The 23,741-nt window shown below is 42.5% G+C and overlaps 1 protein-coding gene across 2 annotated transcripts; it reads left to right on the forward strand.

The window, feature by feature from the left end:
• The first annotated feature begins 15,448 nt into the window (after positions 1-15,448).
• Positions 15,449-17,140, forward strand: socs5b (suppressor of cytokine signaling 5b). 2 transcript variants are annotated; one of them, XM_070916036.1, is made up of 2 exons: positions 15,449-16,426; positions 16,487-17,140. In XM_070916036.1, the coding sequence occupies exons 1-2, from the start codon at positions 15,449-15,451 to the stop codon at positions 17,138-17,140; spliced, it is 1,632 nt and encodes a 543-aa protein (XP_070772137.1). The 2 variants fall into 2 exon arrangements, with proteins under 2 accessions (XP_070772137.1, XP_070772136.1); XM_070916035.1 differs by having other exon boundaries at positions 15,449-17,140.
• Positions 17,141-23,741: the final 6,601 nt, after the last annotated feature.

The raw sequence follows: 23,741 nt of genomic DNA on the forward strand, positions 1-23,741 counted from the left end.
GGGTTGCACCAGTTGTTACTAAATATTGCTATACATTTACAAGTATCAACGCTTAAGTTTAATATATCACCTGGCCCCCTAAAACGGTTATTTTTGGAAGTTATGTTTCAGCCATGGATGCTATTACTGTGACTTTCTACAGATGTTCCCTAGTTTTCCCTTTACCCGCCAAGACATTTCTTCCGTTTTAATGGCGCAACCCAATTTAGTAAATCAGTGATTTGAAACTAGCAAGTGGTCGCTAAGAACTTAAAAAGGACATAACTTAGTGATGGATTTACGAATAGCTGGTGCAACCCAGTCAATAGAGTTTGAATCAAAATTATTTCCAAATTCGAGGTCATGAGGTCCTCACATGACAGCTGTGAAGGGTTTTATATAATGTATGGAAACAACATTAGTTTGACCCCCACCCATACACCAATTTTTAGCAACACTGTAGAAACAGGTTACCCCATAAGAATTCCTTGATCTGTGTGTTAAAGACACATTCTTCAACATTTCAGATCGAAATTGAGATAATATGTGACGTTTACCAGGATTTAGAGAATAGTTTAAATATCTATGAACCCCCCCCAAAATAATTGTATGCAACAAAGGTGTCAAGCCTACATGACTATAATACTGTAGGTAATAACGTGAGGTTGTGACTGAACTTTTCTCGCAAGCCAAACATTCAAAATATCAGCTCCTCTTGGCTTTTTCTAACTTTTTCTTTTTTTAAAGATATTAATCAAAGGTGCCAACTCTTGCAAAATGACTTCTGTTCATTTTCTGTTCAGAGTCAGATATGTTGATTGATTAAAGCTTTAATGTAAACGGTGCTTCTCCTCTCTGTCTCAGCCTGCGTTGTATAAACCGTCTCTTCGAGCAGCAGAGTGGGCTGCAAGGTGAACAGCCTTCCCTCTCGCGGACAGTTTTGCTTTCTTTCATTGTGTGAAGGTCCACCCTCAGGATCCAGGACCTAAGTGCCGCAGCCACCAATGCATTCTCCCATTGATGCTCCTCTCTTCTCAATAAATGTGTTTACTGTGTTAATAAACCGGCTTGGAGGGTTTAACTTGGAGAGCGTCACATGTTGCTGTGGAACGCATTTGTGAAATTAACTTTCTGCCGTGTTTGTTCCTGGAACTAAGGGCGCTCATGTTCATCATGGGTCAGACATCACTGGGTTGACTTGATAAGCAGGTCAACAGAATTAAACGGAGGCGGGTTCGGATTAATACACTCAAACGTTCATTAAGTATGCTTTGATACGCTTTGTGAAGAAAGTCTCCTTTTTATTTTCAGCCCCTTGAAGTTGGTGACATTTCATTGATTTACTCTTTATGCCACTACTCAGTCTGCACAAGGATGAGTTGTGTTGATCTCTGTAGCATGAGCGCCACTTGCTGGCTACTTTTTGGGATAGAATATCCCTCGCCTTACTGCGTTTTACTCTGATATGAGAGCACTTCAACAGGCACACAACTCTTACTCTGCTGTATAGTTTCCCATAGGAGAGGTATGTCCACTATTGGACATACACTGTTACTATTGGGGGTTAATGCCCTTGTTTCACAGTTTAATTCAAACATCCAGTTTAGCAACATATTGTCTGTAAAAATGTATATTCATATTCTGGAATAACAGAAAGATTATGTTTCAATTAAGAATAAAGGAAAAATAACCTCCTTTCATGTCAATTTTTAAGATAACTCTTTATAGTTACATTGCGAAGTGTTCCTGAAGCACGTTCTATCCATTACGTCATATTAACAGACTTCATATTCCAGTGCCGTTTTAGATGAATTCCTTGTATCCGAGACTTCAAATGTCTTACAGAGCTAATTAGCTACAGCACACATGAGATCCTAGAGTGTTGCATGTTTTCTTTTTGTTGTTGTTGTTGTTGTTTTTTAAAGTCAGGAAAGACTGACATAGAAGACTGGAATCACACGGATTTTACCTTGAAGCCTCCTGCTGAAGATCTCAACAATCCTGTCAGAGTAGAAGAAAATTAAAGTGGGTTTTTGTGTTTTGTTTTGGGTGTGTGTGTGTATGTATGTCTATTGTCAACAGACCAACCACTCTCTTGTTGGGGAGGTATGCTATGTGAGCCTGACAACGAAACAAAGATGAAATGACAGTTATAGCTTCTCGCTTGTTGGAGCAAATCAGGATAAACATGTGACACACGTCCTCAACTCGCTTTTACAAAAACAACATTAATAGGACATTAGGACATGTCTGCATTTTTGTCATGCAAAAATATGTATCCTCCATGCACACTCACCTTGGGTCGTCTCCCGGTGGCCCTTAGTAAAGAACTGCATGGCTTTGGCTGCGCGTAACGGTGTGCTTAAAAGCCCCTCCCGCTCAGTGTTCTCTCCGAGCTCCCCCGCCCCCCTGAGAAACTGTGTTTGAAGAGAAAATCCTGTAATACCTGACCTACCTGCGTTTATTGGGCAGGCCAAATGCAGCAGCATTGCACACTTTATCTGTGTTTAAATCAAGATGCTCATACATCCCTGAGACTGTCCCAGTCCAACTGTTCAGGCCGACAAAGAGCTTGGATAGTGACAATAACCCTGCAGCTCCCCCACAGAGGCATCTAATCAACATGAAAAACACCATTACAAATGATGCCAAGCACCAACTGATCCTGTGACAGTGTAAATAATCAACCCCAGTCACTATTACATGCATGTCTTATATGTCTTATACACACACTAGAGGAGCTGTATGAGAGACCTATGCACACAGATCATCCCAATGCTGGGAAAGTCTTTGTTTTCTGGTTCATTTGACCAAATAAACCAATAAATTAGGCATGATATCACATAAACTGCTGGAGGAAGTATTCAAATTGTTTTCTTAAGTAAAAGTACCAATACCACGCTGTAAAAAAAATAATAAGGGAATGTACTTCAAGTATCAAAAGTAAAATTACTCAATGCAGAGAAATGGCCCCTGTGAGTGTATATAGTACACCTAAGATTTTCTTTCTCTCTTTCTTTCTTTCATATAGTACATTGTTATATTGTTATTACTCATGCATTAATGTTGAACCAGAAGTAAGGTGGGGACAATGAGGGGCAGGTGAAACTGCCTGAGAGGAGAGTAAAGTAACAAAATAAAACAGGAAACATAAATGACTGAACTAAACACACATAACTTGATTGGTAAAGTAACGACAGCTGTTTTGTATTATACTGAGAGGTGTTTCTAATATTTAGTCTGTCCTCACTGGACAGTGTTGGAAACACCTCACAGGATAATGTCATATAATTAACATTAGCCTCCAATAAGCGATAACACCAGTCCCAGTCGTTACAGCACTGTGTGTGTCAGTGCGGTCACACTGAACCAGACGACAACACTCAAAGGGAATCCGCCAGCATCCCGTGGTGGTGAGGTTGTACACATTGGTCCAGCATATTGATTCCAGTATCTCCTCATAAAACACACCGTGGCTATCAGTCCATTCAAAGCCGTGGCTGCTTGCATGGCGGCCCGCACTGATGACTGCTGTGTTCCCGTTCATCTTATGCGTGTATGTAGTTTTGTTTTCTGGTCAAAACATTTGCTTTGCTTTCAACCATACCTGAGACTTCGTGTGCCGTGGACGAGAAACATTCAGTTACTCACTTTTCAAAGAAGTTTCTCATTTTTTCTTTCTCTAACAACTTTCTTTCCTTTTTGATGTTTAGGTCCCTCACTTCTCAGCGTAGAAATGAATGAATAAATGAAATAAGTGTGTCCAAAGAATTGTGTAACCCTCCTATTGCCTCCCTCTTAAACTGATTAACCGAATCACTTACTGCAAAAAGTATTCCATGCGTATATCTGGCATTTCTGAACTCTAACTCTAAACTTTAAGCGTGTGACTTCATGTCAGAATGTCATATATTTAGCATGTAAATGAAAAGAAAATGGCTAAACCAGCCTTTGAATTTAAAAAATTAGATTAAGCTGACTGTAGAACAATGACAAAGCAATCCACAATCTAGAGGTTGATCAGAAACATTCGATATTACAAGCTACACTGTATGCTGTAATGTTGAGATTTGTGGTACTGGAATCAATAAAGACTCACTGGAGCAACACTGGAGAAAGTAGGCTCACCGGACCGGGACAAGCTTACCTGATAATTAATGTCGACTTTACTTGCTTGATGTGACTGCGTGTTACTTGGCTGTCCAGTCTTTAGCCTCAGGTGGTGAAAGCCAGTGCATCAAATTCAGATTATGCATCCTATTCAGCACGAGATCAAACCTCGCCCTGCTGACTGTCTTGTGCTTCAAAGGGGATCTGGTGTCTACGCACATCACGTCTGGGTGCATGTACAGTACATTCATCACACTTAAAAAGGAGACCAAGTTTTCATGATTTTATCTTGAGAGGCATGACCGTGAAGGCACCATTAAGGGCTGGTGTGCTGACCGTCACAATGCTGCCACGACTAAATAAAGTAAATCCAGTAAATTCTGCTCATGCATGTACTATATTTGCTTATTTAAAAGGTACTTCTACTGGAAGGGAAAATCTATAAAAAATAAATTGGGACAATCATAAAAAGCCATAAACATAACAAAATAACCTAATAATGCATTGACGCTGTCATTGTGGTCTATTATTTGCCTGGTGTTAATTGTGCCATCAGACACACTGTACGCCTGTGAGAGATGTAGGGATACAAATGGGAAACTGACAAAGGAATCTTTAATTAAGTAGCTTAGCTGTCATTTACACCGACAGAAATCCCATTTTGCACATACCATATAGCTTTCTGTTCTATATTAAGGGCCAAGCAGGGCCTAACACATGTTTTGATGTATCAGACCACAGAATCTTTAGTACTTTTGGAGTCTTTTGCGGGGCTTTTTTTCCAGGCTCCAGGCTGTTGTCATGCGCCTTCCTCCAGTGACTTCCCTCTGGCCTTCAACCCAAATGCATGAGGTGCTGCACTGACTGTGATTTCCTGTGGGTAGAGTTGGGAGACTGTAGTTCATTTCATTTTTTCTCTCTCTCCTGCTAATGTTGGAAGCTACCGTGTCCTTTTGAGTCCTCAACACTTACTCATTTTTCTTGATCTGCTTTCTCACTCTTGTGTTTGCCAATTCTACAAACATTGTCTGGTTGTTCACAATCTGTACTGATTTTTAAAGGCACACTTTTAAAAGCACAGACATACTTGTGAAAGGACCTATATGTTACTGTCAGAATCAGAATCAGAATCAGAATCAGAAACTGTTTATTGCCAAGTAACATACATTACAAGGAATTTGCTGTGGTCTGAAGGTGCTATTGTTTTGATAACAAATAAGTAGAATATAAAAGCTAAAATAACAATAAGAATAAAAATAAAAATAAGATAAGATAAATAACAACAGTGCAGTGACCAGAATAAAGTAAAGTAAAGTGTCCAGATAAAGTGTCCAGTAGGGGGTGGTTGCGTTAATGTAACGCAGTGGGGACAGGGGTGATGTACGTTAATATAACGTATAGCTTGCGGTAGTGTTCGGGGGGGTGTCAGTGAGAGTTTGTCAGGTTGACTGCAGAGGGGAAGAAACTGTTTTTGTGGCGGGAGGTTTTGGTCCTGATGGACCGCAGCCTCCTGCCAGAGGGGAGGGGGTCGAACAGATGGTGTCCGGGGTGGGAGGGGTCAGCAGCGATCTTCCCTGCTCTCCTCAGGGTCCTGGAGGAGTACAGGTCCTGAAGAGATGGAAGGTTGCAGCCGATCACCCTCTCTGCAGAGCGGATGATACGCTGCAGTCTGCGTCTGTCCTTGGTGGAGGCAGCAGCGTACCAGACGGTGATGGAGGAGGTGAGGATGGACTCTATGATGGCGGTGTAGAAGTGAACCAGCATTTTTTGTGGCAGGTTAAACTTCCTCAGCTGCCTCAGGAAGTACATCCTCTGTTGGGCTTTCTTGATGAGGGAGCTGATGTTCAGCTCCCACCGGAGGTCCTGGCTGATGATGGAGCCCAGGAAACGGAAGGACTCCACAGTGTCCACTGGAGAGTCACACAGGGTGATGGGGGCGGGTGGGGCTGCGCTCTTCCTAAAGTCAACAACCATCTCCACTGTCTTTGAAGCGTTAAGCTCCAGGTTGTTGCTGTTGCACCAGGTCACCAGGTGGTCAATCTCCCACCTGTAGGCAGACTCATCCTCTCCAGAGATGAGTCCGATGAGGGTGGTGTCGTCCGCGAACTTCAGGAGCTTGACGGACTGGTGACTGGAGGTGCAGCTGTTGGTGTACAGGGAGAAGAGTAGTGGAGAAAGAACGCAGCCTTGAGGGGAGCCGGTGCTGATCGTCCGCGAGTCTGAGACGTGTTTCCCCAGCTTCACGTGCTGCTTCCTGTCAGACAGGAAATCTGTGATCCACCTGCAGGTGGGGTCAGGCACGTTCAGCTGGGAGAGCTTGTCCTGAAGAAGAGCCGGGACGATGGTGTTGAAGGCAGAGCTGAAGTCCACAAACAGGATCCTGGCATAGGATCCTGCGGAGTCCAGGTGCTGGAGGATGAAGTGTAGAGCCAGGTTGATGGCGTCGTCTACAGACCTGTTGGCTCTGTAGGCGAACTGTATATCACTGACGACAATCGCCCAGTGTTTAGATCACAAAAACACTGCAACAGTACTGGATAAAATTATACCTGATGACCAGTATGAAGATATTAATGATAATTACAACAACGGGTTTTGAGACACTTACCAGTGATCAGTAAATGCAATTTGCCTGTTGATGCGTTGTTTCCACCCTGCTGCCACAAGATGGCAACCTTGCCTCTGTCTACAAGAACAACTCCTAGATCCTGTACGTCAAGATTCATACAATACATTCAAAACAGAACATATCTGTGAACGCGTCTTGTATTTGAATAATGTCTTTCTTTAAATGTCCTCTGAATATATCTTCTACCGTAACTACTGAATAATATCACCAATGTAATTCTGATATCCAAACCGAGCAACAAAATGAGTGACTATTACAATACACTGCCTCCCTGATTAAAAAGACTGGATATATGCATTATCTCTCATAGCCGGGAAACAAATGGGCAAACTGACTATGAGCAACACTCTTACAATAATTCAGGATGAGTTCAGATTAAAAAGCAAAAGGTGATGAGATAATACGAATTAAAATAGTAATTACAAGGTTAAATAAACTGTCAGTTATTCAGTTATTTTGTACCTTCAGTTTTAGGGGATGTAGAGATGTAGAGACCTTGGACCAAACAATACCTTGATCCAACTGTAATCCAACATAATTAGCTAAACGGTTGCCATCATTTCTTTTGACATGAACCACCAGACCACCACAACATTTGCTGTACTGTATAAGTACACTTTTGAGGTACGGGTACGTAGACGTAAGTTAAATAATGATTTGAATATGAAATATGACCTGCACGCCACACAAAATGATCCGCATGTACTTTTCTTAATCCCTTTACAAAGAAATGAAATACTAACTCTAATACTATTCAATACAACCACGACTGATCTGCATCCAAATCTATTTCTGCACTGCGGGACTACCCATGCCCAAAACATTATCTGTCCGCAGCACTGATGATTTATTCTTGTTTATTTGGATGTCAGACGAGTAGCTTGCTGCAATAAATTAAAGGTTACTATACACTTAAAGCACTTTAAGCAGTGATTGACACCTCACCTGAAACTTTCAAAATGAGATCCTAGTAGAACCAACTATGTGCAAGTAGTCTAACATTATAAAAATGTAGACACTCCTTATTATTATTATCGACCAGAGTGGAGCCTGGGACACTTTGTTCTGTTTAGTGAAAGACACGTTTCATCATTTATAGCAGAGCTGATGTGAGACTATGGTATTCTCATCAGACCTCTCTCTTTCAGAGCCAAGTGCATCACACTCATTCGCCCGGGACACAGTAGTAAGTTATCATGTCCTCATTGCGGATTGCTTGCAGATGACACAGCACAGGCCTGGTAGGAGATCTCCAGTAAAATAGTGTGAATCACCACTGGCAGAAGAATCGGCGCTAATGCAATTGTCTTTCATTTCCTTTCAGGAGCACAAACTAGATCAGCATCTCGGAGATGTAAAAGCTAACGTTTTCGGACCGCCGGTGATTTCCCCCTGAACTCAACCATAGCTCCAGCTCACTACTACATTACTCACACCACTTCCACTTCCCATTGCGCCTCGCATCATGTGCTCGTGAATGAGCCGACTCCAGGAGATGACCTCATGTGTGGGTGCGAGTGACTATGAATGCTCCTTTGAGACGTTTTGATTGTTCTAAGGTTTACTTTGGTACAAGCTATGACACATATCCACTGGTCTGGGCTACATAATGCCAAATCTAATTCTACAGCACTTGGGGCCTTAAGTGTGAAGTGTTTGACTAGATTTCATTTAGGGGGACACTAGCTTTTACCATCATGCCATTTCCACAAATAAATACATGTATTGTTTACTTTGTGTAAAGATAAATGACTTTGTTCTGTATTCTAAAATTTCCTTGACATTGCCAGGAAAGTTTACAGGTATGATCATGCTCGGGGGTGGGGGCCCTGAAGCAATTAGCTACTGGGTCCCATCTAAACCCCACTGTGTGTACCTGGCCCCACGTTTGCTGTGAGGTAATGTGATTAAATACAAATCATTTTGGAAATATGAAACATTGTGCATGTCAGAATCAGAATCAGAAACTATTTATTGCCAAGTAACATACATTACAAGGAATTTGCCGTGGTTGAAGCATATTGTGCATCAATGGTGCAACCCAATCAAAACTACAAACAGTGAGCCTGGAGCTTTCAGGGGCCACAGAGTTTTGGAGAGAGAGAGAGAGAGAAAGTAAAATGATTATCGTAATTATTCTTATACAACTTTTGAATCTCCAGAGAATAAGATGTTTGTGAAATAAAACTGCTCCTCTTTTGTTCCGGGGTTCCCCTCACTCGCGAGGCTGATGCGAGGCCCCTGCTGCTGGCCTTCATACCTGGATGACATCAGCGAGTCGGTGAGTCCGGCCCGGCCTGAACGCCACCAGCATCCCTTCACCTCTCCACGTTTCCAAGTAGCTGCCAGTGGAGAGCCTCGTCCTCCTCTCCCCGTTCATTGGTGACACTAGACGCCCATCACTCGGAGCCAGCTCCGGGGCATTCCCTATCCGCGTGCTCCGTCGGAAATGGCCCTCTTTTCCTTTTACTCCATTGGACTGATTCACTGTCAGTCGGTCTGCTCACGCTGAACACCGTCCGCCTCTCCGGCTCTCTGTCTGCTGAGACCGCTGTCATATTGGCTGCTAGAAGCGGCAGCGACCACGGCAGAAAAAGAAGACCCCCACCATGATGAAGAACGGGGTTTCGCGGCACTTAAAGAATCATTTAGCTTTTTAAATCTTTTTTGAACAGTATTTAAATAAGTCGTTTTAAAATATTCGGGATGATACCATCAAGTGTCCAAGTACCTTTAGTGCTTTCATCCGACACCGTGGTCCGCAAGGGGGATATATGCCTGACTTCTCTTAATAGCCGTTTTTTGCAGACAAAGAGAGCTTTTGAATAGGGCTTTCAAGAGGCACACGGGTAAGATATGATTTCTAGAAACAACCTATTACTTGTCAAGCTTGTCACATTTGACTACTCAGCATCCTGAAGCAACACAGCACCTCTTGGTTTATTTGTGTCATTTTTTGTGTCGATTTTTCACAAGCTAACACGCTAACCCCGCTAGCTTCCTGGCTAGCCAACGCTAACTAAAACGCTAGAAACACCCACTCTAGGGAATGCTAACAGTTAGCATTTTTGACATTTTCATCTCGTAAGCCCGGACCGCTAGTTAGCTAAGCAGCCTACATGTAAGCTATATATGTTGCCAAGCAGTTTAATCTGTATTTCTGTAAAATATGATACATCTGACTGTAGTCACCAAGCCATCTTGGTTAACATTACATTCGTGCCTGGAGCCACATTTAGCGGTGTATAGTTAGCAAGTCCGCTAACTTGGCTGGGACCAGGGAGAAGTGGGGCCTCCAAAACCTAAAGGCCTTCCAACCATTTCTATATACCAGCTATAATAACGTTATAGCTCGATAGTTGCGTGTCTTCTATTGACATTAGTGGTAAAACATAGCTATAATGTGTCAAGGTAGCTGACGTTAGTATAACGACACTTTACTGTCCACGTTAATCTGTATAACAAGATCATATTCAAACGAGGGCAGTTTTGGTATTATAGGTATAACTTAAGGTAGTTAGCATGAACTCTACAGAGCGTTTGTCTTAAAATACAAGTTTAGGTATTTTTTCCCCCCCAGTTAATTTGGCTTGACTAATGTTAGTTACTTATTTTTCTGCCTGACGTGAATGTTTTTGAATTAATTACTCAGTGCAAACTACCAACAAAGCTACACAATGGCAGACTAATTATTATGCAAACACTGTGTTGATGCACTGCTGAACAACAATGCAATATCAAGTTGCAGGAACATGTTTAACTGTGCATATTCTGTTTTTATTTGAAAGGTTTATTCTCAGCTAAAAATAAATTCTGCACCTTTTTTTTTTTTTGTGGAGGGGGTACCTGAATGGATTGCCACATCAGCCTTTCTATTAAAAGTTTTATTTCTTCAGATTAAAATGATAGGAAGAAGCAGTGTGATTTATCAGTCATTTACAGACCCTGCATGGCTTTCTGCCATCACACATATCTTTCAGAATGCAGGACGCTGCAAATATCTCATTAACTCCGGTCTGGTCTGAGCAGAGAAGGCGTCCTCCCTTAATCTTGTCCTCTCTCCAGCCCTCTCTTAGATCAGTATGATCCCAGGAGAATGGGTGTGTTGGGCTGCTAGAGAGCAGAAGTAGCCCAGTTCTGTTTCAGGGCGGCTTTAAATGGTTGTGGACTGGGTTGCACTATTGCTGAGGCCATTGTTATCAATGGCGACAGTCATAGAGAATTATATTGGACGATTTTGTTTGTTGAAATAATCAATCTCGAATTAGCAGAGCAGAGATAATTCTAGGCATAAATCTGCGATATGGCAGAGCTTTGGTTGTCCTGCTGTAGACATATATATATTTGTTTAGAAATGATTAGAGTAAGATTTAAACTTGATTATAACTACATGGTTGCCTGTTCCTTTTTAGTGCTTTGCTGTTAAAAGTCTGATTACTAGAATACAATTAGCGCTGTCTGTTTTGGATAGCTCCAAGAGTTGCTTTGATGTCTAATAAGAATGGAGCCATGCTAATGAGGACACAGGGCAGATTAGCTAACTAACATTGTGGCACACACTGGAAGAGTTTGTGGTTCTCAGTGGTCATCCACATTTGTAGTAATTCAGAAATGCTTGTTTTCACGGCACAGCATTCTGTCAGGTTAAACTTCTGAATGCTTGCCATTTATTATCAGTTTACAGTGAAGCCATCTATATGTGTCAAAGTGAACATGGCTGAAATGAACAGACTAACAAATACATGTTTTATTTTTTGTAATGTGTGTGGCTGATAAGGGTAGCATGTCTTTTCCAGTTTTGGGACTTCCATTAATGCCTATACGTAATGGGTTTGTTATGAAATTGTGGCAACAGTCAGACTACAGTTTTATATGTGTTTTAATCACACATAGGCACAATTAACAAAGTTTTGGAGAGTCTGGCCCCTTTTTTAGCCATGTGTCTTGGTCACTGGAACTTTTCATTGTTTTGTTTTTTTGAAGCAGGCTTAGCAAGCTAAGGGATAAAACACACCAACCCGGATGGAAAATCCAGCTTCTCAAGATGAAGCTGATATAACATTAGCCTCACAATTCCAGTTCATCTTGGAGGGAAGACAGCAGGGTGTGAACAGGCAGTTTTAGTTTATATGTTGGCCATACAACTACAGAATCAAGACAAATGCTTGCAAATTGAAGTTGTGGCTGTGTAAGATTTTGTGCGCCAACAAAAACTTTGTCCTTTTGAGAGATGGTTGTTTGCACGTTTTGCTTTCTAAAATCAAATTGGCTGGACAGATAGTTCAAGTACATTTTGAGCAATGTTTCTCCTTTGATTAAACCTTTGATAGCCTGTTTAAGTTTTAGCCCAAAGGATTTTAGAAGGAATTGTCGAGACGATTTGTGTGCTATTGAGCCACCATACATAAATCATACTTAAATAACTGATGTAACACTGCAGTTAATATGCATCGTGTGGTATTGTAAGTAGAGATGCACTATTTTAATTTTAGTTTAGCAGATTGTAGTTATATTGTTATAAATGGTTTATGAAATTATATTATTACACATAATTACAATGACTAAGAAGCATTATTTATCGTGCATCAGTCATGTCTGGCTGATACTTGAGCCGTCTACAGAAGGTCTGTATCGGTTTATATACAGTTTTATAAATAACATAAATGTAAACTCAGACTGTCTGAGTGATTATTTAGGAGTTTACAAGTAATGGTAACAGTGAAAACGGATGTTGTGTGTGACCACAGTTCAAAACCCTAAAATATTCTGTTTACTATCATGTAAGACCAAGAAAAACGGCACATTTTTTCACATTTTCAAAATATTTGGCGGTTCATTTTCTTTCAATTGACTAATCGATTCATTGATGAATCGTTGCAGCTGTAGTTAAGGATTAGCTTATTCAAGAGGCACTCACTTGGTGCAACATTATTTGTGCATTCCCGGAAAGTTCCATACAGTGTGGGTACTTGCCATAACGTGAGAAACTATAATCAGAGACTGTGGTGTGGGCACAGTGCCAGTGGTTTTCCATACAATAAATGAATGGCACAATGAAAGGTGTTGCTTACCTTGATGACGTGTTGCAGGTTTGAGTTCACCCAAACTGGTGTCAGCTCCTCTTACCTGTTGTGCTTTATCTAGCCAGTTCACAGTGGCTACTGCTCAGTATCCCACAATTTTTTTTTATTCATCTATGGGTCACAGTGTACAATGATTTTTGACATTCTTAAAAAAAAACAAAAACATAACCCTAATATAAAAAAGGGAAATAAAGATCTTTTGAATTCAGTAAGGCCACATGTGTAAAGATTTGCGGAAACAGGAATAGCAATCTTGAGTGACTGCATCATGTCATTCACGTAATTATTTTGTGTTTTGGTATTTAAATTGTAAATTAAATTGTTTAATTGTGCATGCTAAGATTGCAAGAAAATGTCATTATTTTACTTAACACTACAATAATAGAAACATAATGATAAACCCAATTGATATATAGGTCTCACAAGTTTTGTTACTAAAGATCTCCGGCGACATAGCATCATTGCAAACGCGTTTTTGCCAAATGTTGTAGGTCTTGAAGATTAGATTCGGCATACCATCAGCAATGCTCACCATCTAGAATTAGGAACATTTAAAATATAAGTACATTCATCTGACATTTTTCATACTTGATAGAAATTATCATGATATTATGAATGTGGCCATATTTTAGAAGAAAGTATGAAAATCAAATTCAGATGCATCAAAAATGTTGATAATTTTGTTATCAAATCTAGTTGCAAAATAACTCCTGGCCACAGCTGGCAGCACTGAACAACTTGCTAAGGATTATTCTGAGTGTGTGAGCTGCAGTGGTAACATAGGCGTCATTGTTTTATAACAGATGAAGTTTTAAACATAGCTTTGAAATGATCATTTCAAAACAAGTTTAGTGATTGTAATTCGCACGCAGCATATTTTTAAATGTAGTTTTACACCGTACAGATGTTACTACGATTAAATGCACAATTATTCTTAACAATTATGAGTCTGCTGAATTGGCATTTGGTGTTGATATAGTTTGTTTATACATCATGTCTAGTTTATCACTGGAGCTCTGTCTCATGCCAGTGGTGATCAGATTAGGAGTATATGGTCAGTTGCTGTGGATTTTTGTACTGGTGTTACCCGTTAAGAGAATGAAAGGAAGACAGACGTCCAACAGACCAGACAATGCACAACACTTACTCAGGCCTATTGTGCGGATGCACAGGGAACACAGATTAGGAAATAAACCACAGCAAATGAGTCATTTCACATTTGGTGATGTAGCTTAGCTGTGTGAATAAGAGTTTTTTGTCATAGCTACAAATTTATTGCAGGCTGTTTTGTGGGCAAATGTATCGCAAACATCTAATGACTGTCAAGTGGAGAGTCGTTGTCATCTTGTGCGAGTACAAAGCAAGTCAATGAGGAGGATGACACTGACGTCAAGAGTCTGTTTGTGATGGCCTTGGAACTTCCCTCAGCAAATCAACTTAATCAGTCATGAGCTGAAGACCAGTCTGGTTTCCTGTGCATCACAGAACCCTTGTCTATCACAGCTGACTGTGCAAATCCATAGTGTCTTTATCAATACCGTATACTAAGAGACAAACTTCTCTCTGCACGCAGGTCGTCATGATGCCTGGTAGTTGGATCGCCGTTTTTAGCCCACAAGCAAATAGAAAGGAAAAGAATTGGGAGGAAGACTAGCTACAGGGGGACTAACATCCTCCGTTATGTGCCGGCATCTTAGAATATAGCACATGCAATTAATGCTAACAAGGTTAGGGATTGAAATTTTCAACAAGAACTTGCATAATTGGAGTCCATGTTCTTTATAAGTACTGTGTGATGCAGCTTGTACTCATGGATAAAGTCAGTGTTGGATAATGTTATCATTTACAGTATATGTCATGTTTCCTTCAACGTCGATTAAGAATGGAATAAAACCTGTTCAAGTGATAAATGTCCAACCAGTGTTGTAATTCACTTTTAGAAATAAAGAGCTAAAAAACTTGCAGAAGTATTTGGTTTTGGATATTTTACATAGTGGCAAGTTATTCAAGTGTCTCACTGACACCAAAAGATGTACCCAAAGAAAGACATTCGAGAAACAGTGTGTGTGAAACAGGGAAGGAAATGCTGCATTATGGGATCCTTCAAGGTTTTGCAGACCACCTATCTGTGGTGACTCGCTGTTAAGTTTGCATAATTTAAACGCAGTATGGTGCTACAACTTCCAAATCCCTGTCAAATTCTGTAGAGCGATAAATCAGCGGCATATGTGAGTGTGTATGTGCATGTACATGTGCCCTGTCTGCTGCTGTTACAGGGAAAGTTTTTGGTCAGGTCTAGACTGGCTCTGTAATACAGTACATACCAGCAGATCAGCTGTGAGCAGATCCTGGGTTCATTTATAGCTGTGGCCTTGTGTCCCTGCATGTCTGCCTGGCAACTCCTAACTCTGCTGTTCCAACTGCTCAAGCTCACCCACCTCTCAGACACTTTGGCCCCGTTATACTGTCACCATGTCTAATTAATTACTGGATACACAGTAGTCTGGGGAATTTAAATGTAGGACATTCTTTATGTAGCCTGTACCTCGGTGTTAAATGTGGGCGCCATTGCTGTTGCGAGATTTCTCCACCTGTGTCTTAATCAGTTTTATCTCCCGTTATCTTCAGGTCCCAGGGGCTCCTATTGATGAAGAAAGTGTGCAACATGTGGAGCAACCTGAAGAACAAATGTCAGACACTCTTTCACAACAACAGTTCAGTTCCCAGTGAAAGCAGGGTTGAGGCCGATGCCGTCCACTGTGTGGTGGATCTTGGCCAAGGTGGCAGCTCAGGTGAGGCTCAGGCATCAGGAGCCTCCAGCCCATCACGGAGCCTCCTGCCAGTGCCGATGGTAACAGCAGGACGCCGCCATCATAACTGTGTGTCAGACATCCCTCAGATAGTAGAGATCACTATCGACAAGGACACTGAGGATGTGCGGGGGGGATCAGGGGGTGTTCCACTGGCCCGGAGGGACTCCTATTCCCGTCATGCTCCGTGGGGGGGCAAGAAAAAACACTCGTGTTCCACCAAAACGCAGAGCTCTCTGGAGGCAGATAGGCGGTCCGGGCGCTTACGGGGGAGCGGGAACCGTAGGGACAGACGTTATGGAGTCAGCTCCATCCAGGAGATGAGCGACTCTGTATCTGGAGGACGCAGTCTGAATGCTCGGTCTTTGCGCCAGCGACTTAGTGATACAGTAGGGCTGTGCTTACCCCTACCCGCTCGCAGACGCTCCCGCTCATCTAAGAACCCTGTAACCTCCAAACGAAAGATTCACCTGACAGAGCTCATGCTGGAGACCTGTCCCTTCCCACCAGGCTCAGACCTAGCTCACAAGTGGCACTTGATCAAGCAACACACAGCACCGGTCAGCCCGCATTCCTCCACTGCCCTTCTGGATGCCTTTGACCCAGCCCACCCCTCTCCTGAGGATGAGGAGGAACGTCTGCGTGAGCGCCGCAGACTTAGCATCGAGGAAGGTGTGGACCCACCACCTAATGCACAGATCCACACCCTGGAGGCCTCAGTGCCGGGCTCCTCTCTCTATAAACTGGGACCAAAGATGGCTCCTGGCATGGGAGAGGCCTCTGGGGAAGGCCGGGCCTCAGGAGCCGGCAGCTCAGTGGGCGCTGGATCATCAGGGGCCTGTGGGCAGGTGTTGGGGGCTGCTGCACCAGCCCAGGACTGTGACTCTGAGGAGGATTCGACCACCCTTTGTCTGCAGGCCAGGAGGCCCAAGCAGAGGCACGCCTCTGGGGAAGGTCACCTGAGCCGGCAGCAACCTGGGCCCTGGAAGGTTCACACCCAGATAGACTACATCCACTGCCTGGTGCCGGACCTTTTGCAGATCACAGCTCTGCCCTGCTACTGGGGTGTGATGGACCGCTACGAGGCTGAGGCGTTGCTGGATGGACGGCCAGAGGGCACCTTCCTGCTGCGCGACTCAGCCCAAGAGGACTACCTCTTCTCCGTTAGCTTCCGCCGTTACAACCGCTCACTGCACGCCCGCATCGAGCAGTGGAACCACAACTTCAGCTTTGATGCTCATGACCCTTGTGTTTTCCACTCTTCCACCGTCACAGGACTGCTGGAGCACTACAAGGACCCCAGCGCCTGCATGTTTTTTGAACCGCTGCTTACAGCACCTCTCCATCGGACCTTTCCTTTTGGCCTGCAGCACCTGGCACGAGCCGCCATCTGCCGCTGGACCACTTACGATGGTATAGGCTCTCTGCCGCTTCCCCCTGCCCTGCAGGACTTCCTCAAGGAGTATCACTATAAACAGAAAGTACGAGTTCGCTGGCTGGAGAGGGAACCGCCACTCAAGGTCAAATAGGGTGGGCTTCTCCATTGCCTGTACACACACTGCAGGAGGATTACAGAACTTGAGAAATTCCTCATCAGCCAATTAGAGGCTATACTGACATGGCTCTCTTTCTGGTGGGGGATGGAATTTAAATGTAACAAGCTATACAAGATTCATTCTAATCTTTGGTTTAGTTATTACTTACATCACAGAAAATACATATGATTATATTCAGTATAACGCTGTCTGGCAAGCACATGTTTTTGTGTTGAACAGGTTGTTTTGACAGGGAGGGGAGGCACAAATATCAATGCTTTTGTGTCTTTTCTCTCCTGCTTTGTGCTAAAAGTCTGCCTGATCTCACAACATCACCCTGCCTGTAGACCTGCCTGCATGCCTCCCTTGTTCATCCCGATTTGCTATTTAGGCCCACATGGCTTCATTGTACAGTTCACTTTGTGCTTTCCCTATTTTTTTTTTTCTTCCTTAGGTTGTCAAAGCACCTTGTGGAGCACCTTCCCAAGAGGGTTTTTAAGGTGTGTGTGGGTTGAGAGGGCTTCTGGAGGTGCTATTGGTATATTGCAGTCAGAGCTTGTCCCATGGATAGAGCTCCGTAAGGCACATCCTTTGCCATCTCTTTGCACGCATGAGCATCAGCTAAGCCAGAGGCGGGGACAGATTCTGAGAGGGTCCATAGAGTTCAGGACGGCACATCAGGGAAATGAAGTGCTATAGTTTCTTCTCAAGCAGTAATGGGGAATGATTTAGTGAGCAAGCTAAACTTTATTCTCACTGTGCGACATTGCTTTCAAAACAGGAGGGACAGATTGTAAGGAAATATTCTGACAATTCTTTCCATTGTTACAGTTGTCACAGCAGTCCGTTACTTCTTCACTGGCCACAGGCACTTCAGCTCTGCGCACACTGTTGTGCATATATGCACACCGGTAATTTCTTCCTGTATGAAACTTAGCTCCTAGAGTAACATTTGAGCAGCCTGGTGTCTTTATCGAATTGTGTTATGGCTTTATAGTGTTTACACCTGTTTCCTTCAGTTAGCATCTTTTGGTGGCATCTGGCATACAGAAACCTTCAACCCTGTGTATCCTAGTTAGTTTGTTTTTTTTCTTTTCACCAGACACTTTTACCATTGGTGCAGATAGCTTTGCACTTTGGCTACATTAAGAAATGCTAACAAGTCTTATGCTTGAGGGCACTTGTGACAAGTGGTAGGTGAAGACAAATGATGAAAATTGGCAGTGCCAGTGTCCCTTTTAACTAAAGAGTCAGAAGTCAAAGATCATGAATGGGGAGGATAGCTAACCTCACATTATACTTCAAAGACTCAACAAGAATCTGCTCATTTTAAAATTGTGAACTACAACTCCCACGATGAGACTGCAGTACCCTTTTCCTCCATAATTTATATTTCTTTTATGAAACCATGTTAAAATGTGTTGAGCTGTTTTTATGAACTGTGTTACCAATGGAAAGAGGTAGCGGTGATGTAGCCTTTTCTTGGGAGTTGTATGTTTACAACATATTACTATAAAGTCTCAACCCCAGCAAATCCCGTAATTTCCCGTTGCATTTATAGTCATAGTTATAACATGTGCAGGCCACACTTAACTCTGGAGAGGTCGGCATATCTGTAAGAGGTGTAATTTGAATGATTTCAGTTGTGTGACTTGGGACAAAAACACTGCTGGCTAGCCGGTCATTTCTGTTGTGTGTGTCATTGTGAAGAGAAAATAAGTGTAACCTATGTGCCTTTTTAGAGAACCATCCATCTTGTTCCATAATCAGTTGCTTTGTAGTCCAAACCTGGAGCAGGAGGTGCTTCAACCCGGTCCTCTCGGATGCCATCAAATGAGACTGACGAGAATAACAATGAAGAGGTGCATGAGCTCCAAGCTCACTTACTTATGGTGCACATCAAAGTTTTTGTAATGGATACAATTTTAGTGGTGCTACGTTGGTTAAGCTATGACAGATTATTGAAATAAGTTGTACATTCGTTACATCTGTTCTCATTCACTGCATGCATTAGTCTCTCGCCACATTATGGCCTGTATGGTAGTATTAGGTTGTTAGTGGGTCCAATGCCAGCCCTGCTGTAACACATTTCAGTGCAAGTTATCAAAGCAGCCCTCACATGCAGTCTGCAACTTGACATACAGATCCTAATGAGAGGGTGCGGAGGTTAACTCTTCACTGTGAGCATTTTGATCTGAATAATCCGACTTCTGATGAGTTGGCCCAAGTTCGCCATCAGCAACAGTGTTTCAACTAATTCATTAGCAACACTGTTTGTTCTAACCCTTCGTAGTAAATACACATTACCTGGCTTTTTAATTAAATTAGTTGAACTTTTAATAGAACACGTGTCCAAATGACTGTGGGAGGTTGAGATGGGTGGAGAGTAGCAGAGTGGTTCCCTTAAGGCATTTAGAGAAAACAATTTCTAACATAAATGTTATTAACATTGTAGGTGACCCCCCCCCCCCACACACACACACACACACACACACAGGTAATGTGTAAAACTAAAATATTAAAGCTGAAACACGCATGAGATCATGATCACTGGAAAAGTTCTCAAACTAGTTCACGTTTTAGTTTGTGTGTATCATGTGTCTATCAGCCCGTCAAAGGTCATTGTAGTGCTCATCAGTTAGGATGAATCCTGAACAAATGTCGTGTGTTTCTTTGCCCTTGAATATCTGAGTCTGTGACCAAAGCTCTCGCACACAGCTATGTGTAATACCTAGTAGGCTGAAGTTTATTAATGCAATTAAGATTAAGCTAAATTATATTTCAGATTTACAAACAAGAGAAAGTTGGCTCCATACTACAGTATATTGGACTGCTCTTCTTTGTTAATATATTCATAGGGGAGAACCAGGCGGTGTCAGGCAGGCAACAAGACACTTTTTATGCAGCTGGTAAAAGATAATTGGTGTAGGTATAAGGGTTGAATTTTTATATCTGTACTGCACTCAGAATTGATGAGAATTTACCGAACATTTCCTCACATAAAAGTCCCAGACATTTTCCACTGCCCGGCACTTTGTTCTCAGAAAGCTTGAATACCGCATGTTAATCACCTATATGTGTTAGTGCCAGGAGTGAGTGTTAAGCAGGGAGGGAGGGAGGGGGTGAGGTTGACATATGAGCTGCTTGTATGCGCACGTTTATGTTTCAGGATTTTTAACATCCACACAGTCAAAGAGAAGTAATGTGTGTCTATTTGAAAACCCACACACCTCATACGATCTTGCTCACTGTCACCTGTCTATCATGCTACTGCCAAGCAATAGCGCACCACTCCTTACAGTGCCCCACCCCACTTGCAGGCACTAATCACAGGCTAATTTTACCATGTTGGGATATAAATTTACTGGGTACTAAAAGGGCCGCTCTGTGTTGCCTTTATGGCTGCTGTGTGGCTGAGGGAGGCCTTTTTTCTTTTTTTTTTCTTTTTTTATTATTATATCCAACTGCTCTCTCTCTCCATCTGGCCACATCCCTAACATCACCGTGCTGATGTGGAGGTGACTGTGGTGCAGAGTGAACTAAGGCCCGTTTGTCCGACCCTCCACTCTCTATCCAACCCTGTTAGGCTGAAGCTAAGGAGGAGGAGGAGGAGGAGAGATGGAGCTGGCTCACTGAGAGCCCTGGCTTCCTGTTGTGGCAACGGCGTGCTCACAGAGAGGGCGAGGGATTTGTTGAAGTAAATAGCACTTTAATTGTGTATTTGTGTTCTACAGTGCAGTCTGCAAGTATTAGGACCGTGACATGTTTTTTTCGTTGTGTTGGCTCTTTACTCCAGCATATTGGATTTGAAAGTTTGGCTTAGTGACAACTTAACAATCTTTTGTTCAAAGGCCCCCACTTTTAGAAAGTGTACAATTTTAACAAGCTTAAGTCTTATTTAGTAGTTGGTTGAACAGCATACACATATGAGCAGCCACTTTGTCTATGGTGGTGTTCTGTGAGGCTTGCTGGCATCTTTATTCTTGCTTGTTTTGGCATTTTTCTTTCCTGCAGTCTGGTCTTAAGAAAGTAAAACATCCTCAGTTGGACTGAGGTCAGGTGACTTGGCCCTGATTGGTTGCCTGGTCTGTATGTTACAGATCATTGTTCACCTGCTTTTGCCTAAAATTGAGTGATTGCATATGAAAAGAGCTACAATTCCCACTCTAATCCATCCAGTATGGATTTGAACACTCAAACATACTAAAAGCTGAGAGTTAGCACTTTAACCTTTTATAATAGTCATTGTTTCATCGTCAATATGCTGCACTACAGAGCCAAAACATCTGAAAATGTCCTACTGTCCAAATATGTCTGGACAACACTGTTTGTGTTTTAGCTCAAGATGGCGAGACTTGTGTGAGTGTTAAGAGAAATCCGGCGGTCCTAAAATATTTCAATTATATTCAGGCGTTGTAAGCTGTGTCGATGGAGTCGTATTCGCCGCCATGCTGCAGACGATGCTGTGCATGCGTGTGTGCTGTGTGGGAGTATATTAGTGTATGGACAGAGCCACATGGAGGGTTCCAGTGGAGGGGAATGCAGAGTCGACTGTGAGGGGCGATGACAGTGACTCCTATGAACAATGCCTCTCTGCCCCCCCCCTCCCCCCCGCCCCTTATTCTCAGGCAGGCCCATTGCAAGGAGAGTCCCCGGACCCTCTCAACCCAGTTTTCCCCATGGGAAATATCTGACATTAACCGTAGCACATGTTTGCCATATAACCTGTAGATTTAGTAGAAAAAGAAAACATTGTATGTATGATGAATGATGGAGTTCTGTAGTAAGAGCCTGATGAAAAGACGTTTTATTCTTCTGTGGTGCATTGACTGCCTGGAACACACGTAAAATTTGCACACACTTGCTATCACACCTTCTGACACCTGCACTACCCCAGGTATTGACACATATCCACACACCCTCCCACCACCCCCCACCCTAAGCCAGGGATGCGTAAACATGGACCACATTTAGCCAGCACCACCTTTCTGTGTTAACCCCCCCCCGGAAAAGGGAAAGCAAAGATGGGTGTTTACGTGTATATTATGTTCATAAGAAAATCAAAATGCCGTGAATGGAACTATTTTGACCTTATGTTGCCCATGACACTATGTAGCTGCACTATGAGAGCCTCGTTCGTGGCAAGAAACCACTGAGTCTGGTCTGGATGAGAGACAGGCTGGTTGTGTCGCTAGCTGTCCCATAAAACTACAGCAACACCCCTGAATAAAGGACCCCCCCCCCCCCCTCGGTACGACTCATGGTTTCAGCTCTTAGAGGACAAACAGATATTTTAAACATTTTTTCTTTCATGTTCCCATATATATTTTAGAACGCTGGGTTAAGTGCTATATGCAAACAGAAAAAGATGTATGAAAGAATTATTATTTTTCATTATTACTTCTCCCTAATATGCAATGGAGTGTAGTGTAACAATGGTTGCAATCCTCTGTCACTTTAATGCTGTATGTGCACATTGGTTGCTGTGTGGATGTGGGTGCCGAGGCAACAGGACTTGACAATGATGGGAACTAATGGTTGTCACTCTGCAGCAGCGCCGTGTTCCCAGACTGCCTCATTCGTTCTGACCAATCACAAGAGCCCTTTTTAAATCCCGGGCCGCAGCCACTGCCACAGGCTGACCAAGCTGTCGTCAGACGAATATCGCTGTTCTATTTTCTTCTGCTTTTCCTCGCTTTTTTTTTTTTTTTTTTCTTTTCTTTTCTTTTCTGTTTCTTTTTTTCTTCTGCTGTCAGGTAGGATTTGGAGCGTGTAAATGGCATAATCATGTTCACATTTCACTGTCTGCTCTGTGTATCTGCTTCACCATTCAAATATGAAAAAAAAAAACAGTCGTTTTCCAGTATAACCTGTTCATTTTTAAGAGCCGTATGATGCGACACTTGTAGCTGTCACTCTTGGTGCTTGGCTTATGCTTCATTGTCTTAATATTCCAAATAAAACTGTTAAGTGTAATCCACACTGGCCCATGATATAATACTGAGTATGTTTTTCTTTTTTCTTTATCGTGCCGTAGTGCACCCTGTCCTTGCAGTGAGTCAGGGTGGGAATTGGTCAGAGTTTAGGGTGACATGTGGGGGGGGTTTTATTTCAGTTAATGTTCAGGAGACAATGGTGGTGGATCACTGAAACCAAAGGCTGAGCATTCAGTACATACCAAATATCTTTTTCTGCACTGCACCTCTCCAGCCAGTGCATTCGCCCCCCACCTAACATGTTGATAACATCGCACTTAAATCATCATTTTATTGGCTCGTGGCAGTGAAACGTTGATGCAATAACAAACTTCTGTTCCCTTTGGCCATTTACAAAAAAGCAATTTAAGTTCATAAAATCAAACATGACACAATACAACATACTGTCAATACAGTGAAACCATAATGTCATAAAGTACTTTTACCTCTTTTAAAATCTGAATCTGAAACCACACATATGAGGTTTTCAATTTAAATACCAAAAGGATTTTCTTAAAAGTTACCTAAATTTCACAAATAATCCAATGAATGTCCTCTGAAGTGTGACCTTAACAAGCATTTAGCAATGGGTCGTTATACACACGCTCACACTCATTCTG

The sequence above is a fragment of the Enoplosus armatus genome, chromosome 12 (assembly GCF_043641665.1).
Source record: "Enoplosus armatus isolate fEnoArm2 chromosome 12, fEnoArm2.hap1, whole genome shotgun sequence".
Lineage (NCBI taxonomy): Eukaryota > Metazoa > Chordata > Actinopteri > Centrarchiformes > Enoplosidae > Enoplosus > Enoplosus armatus.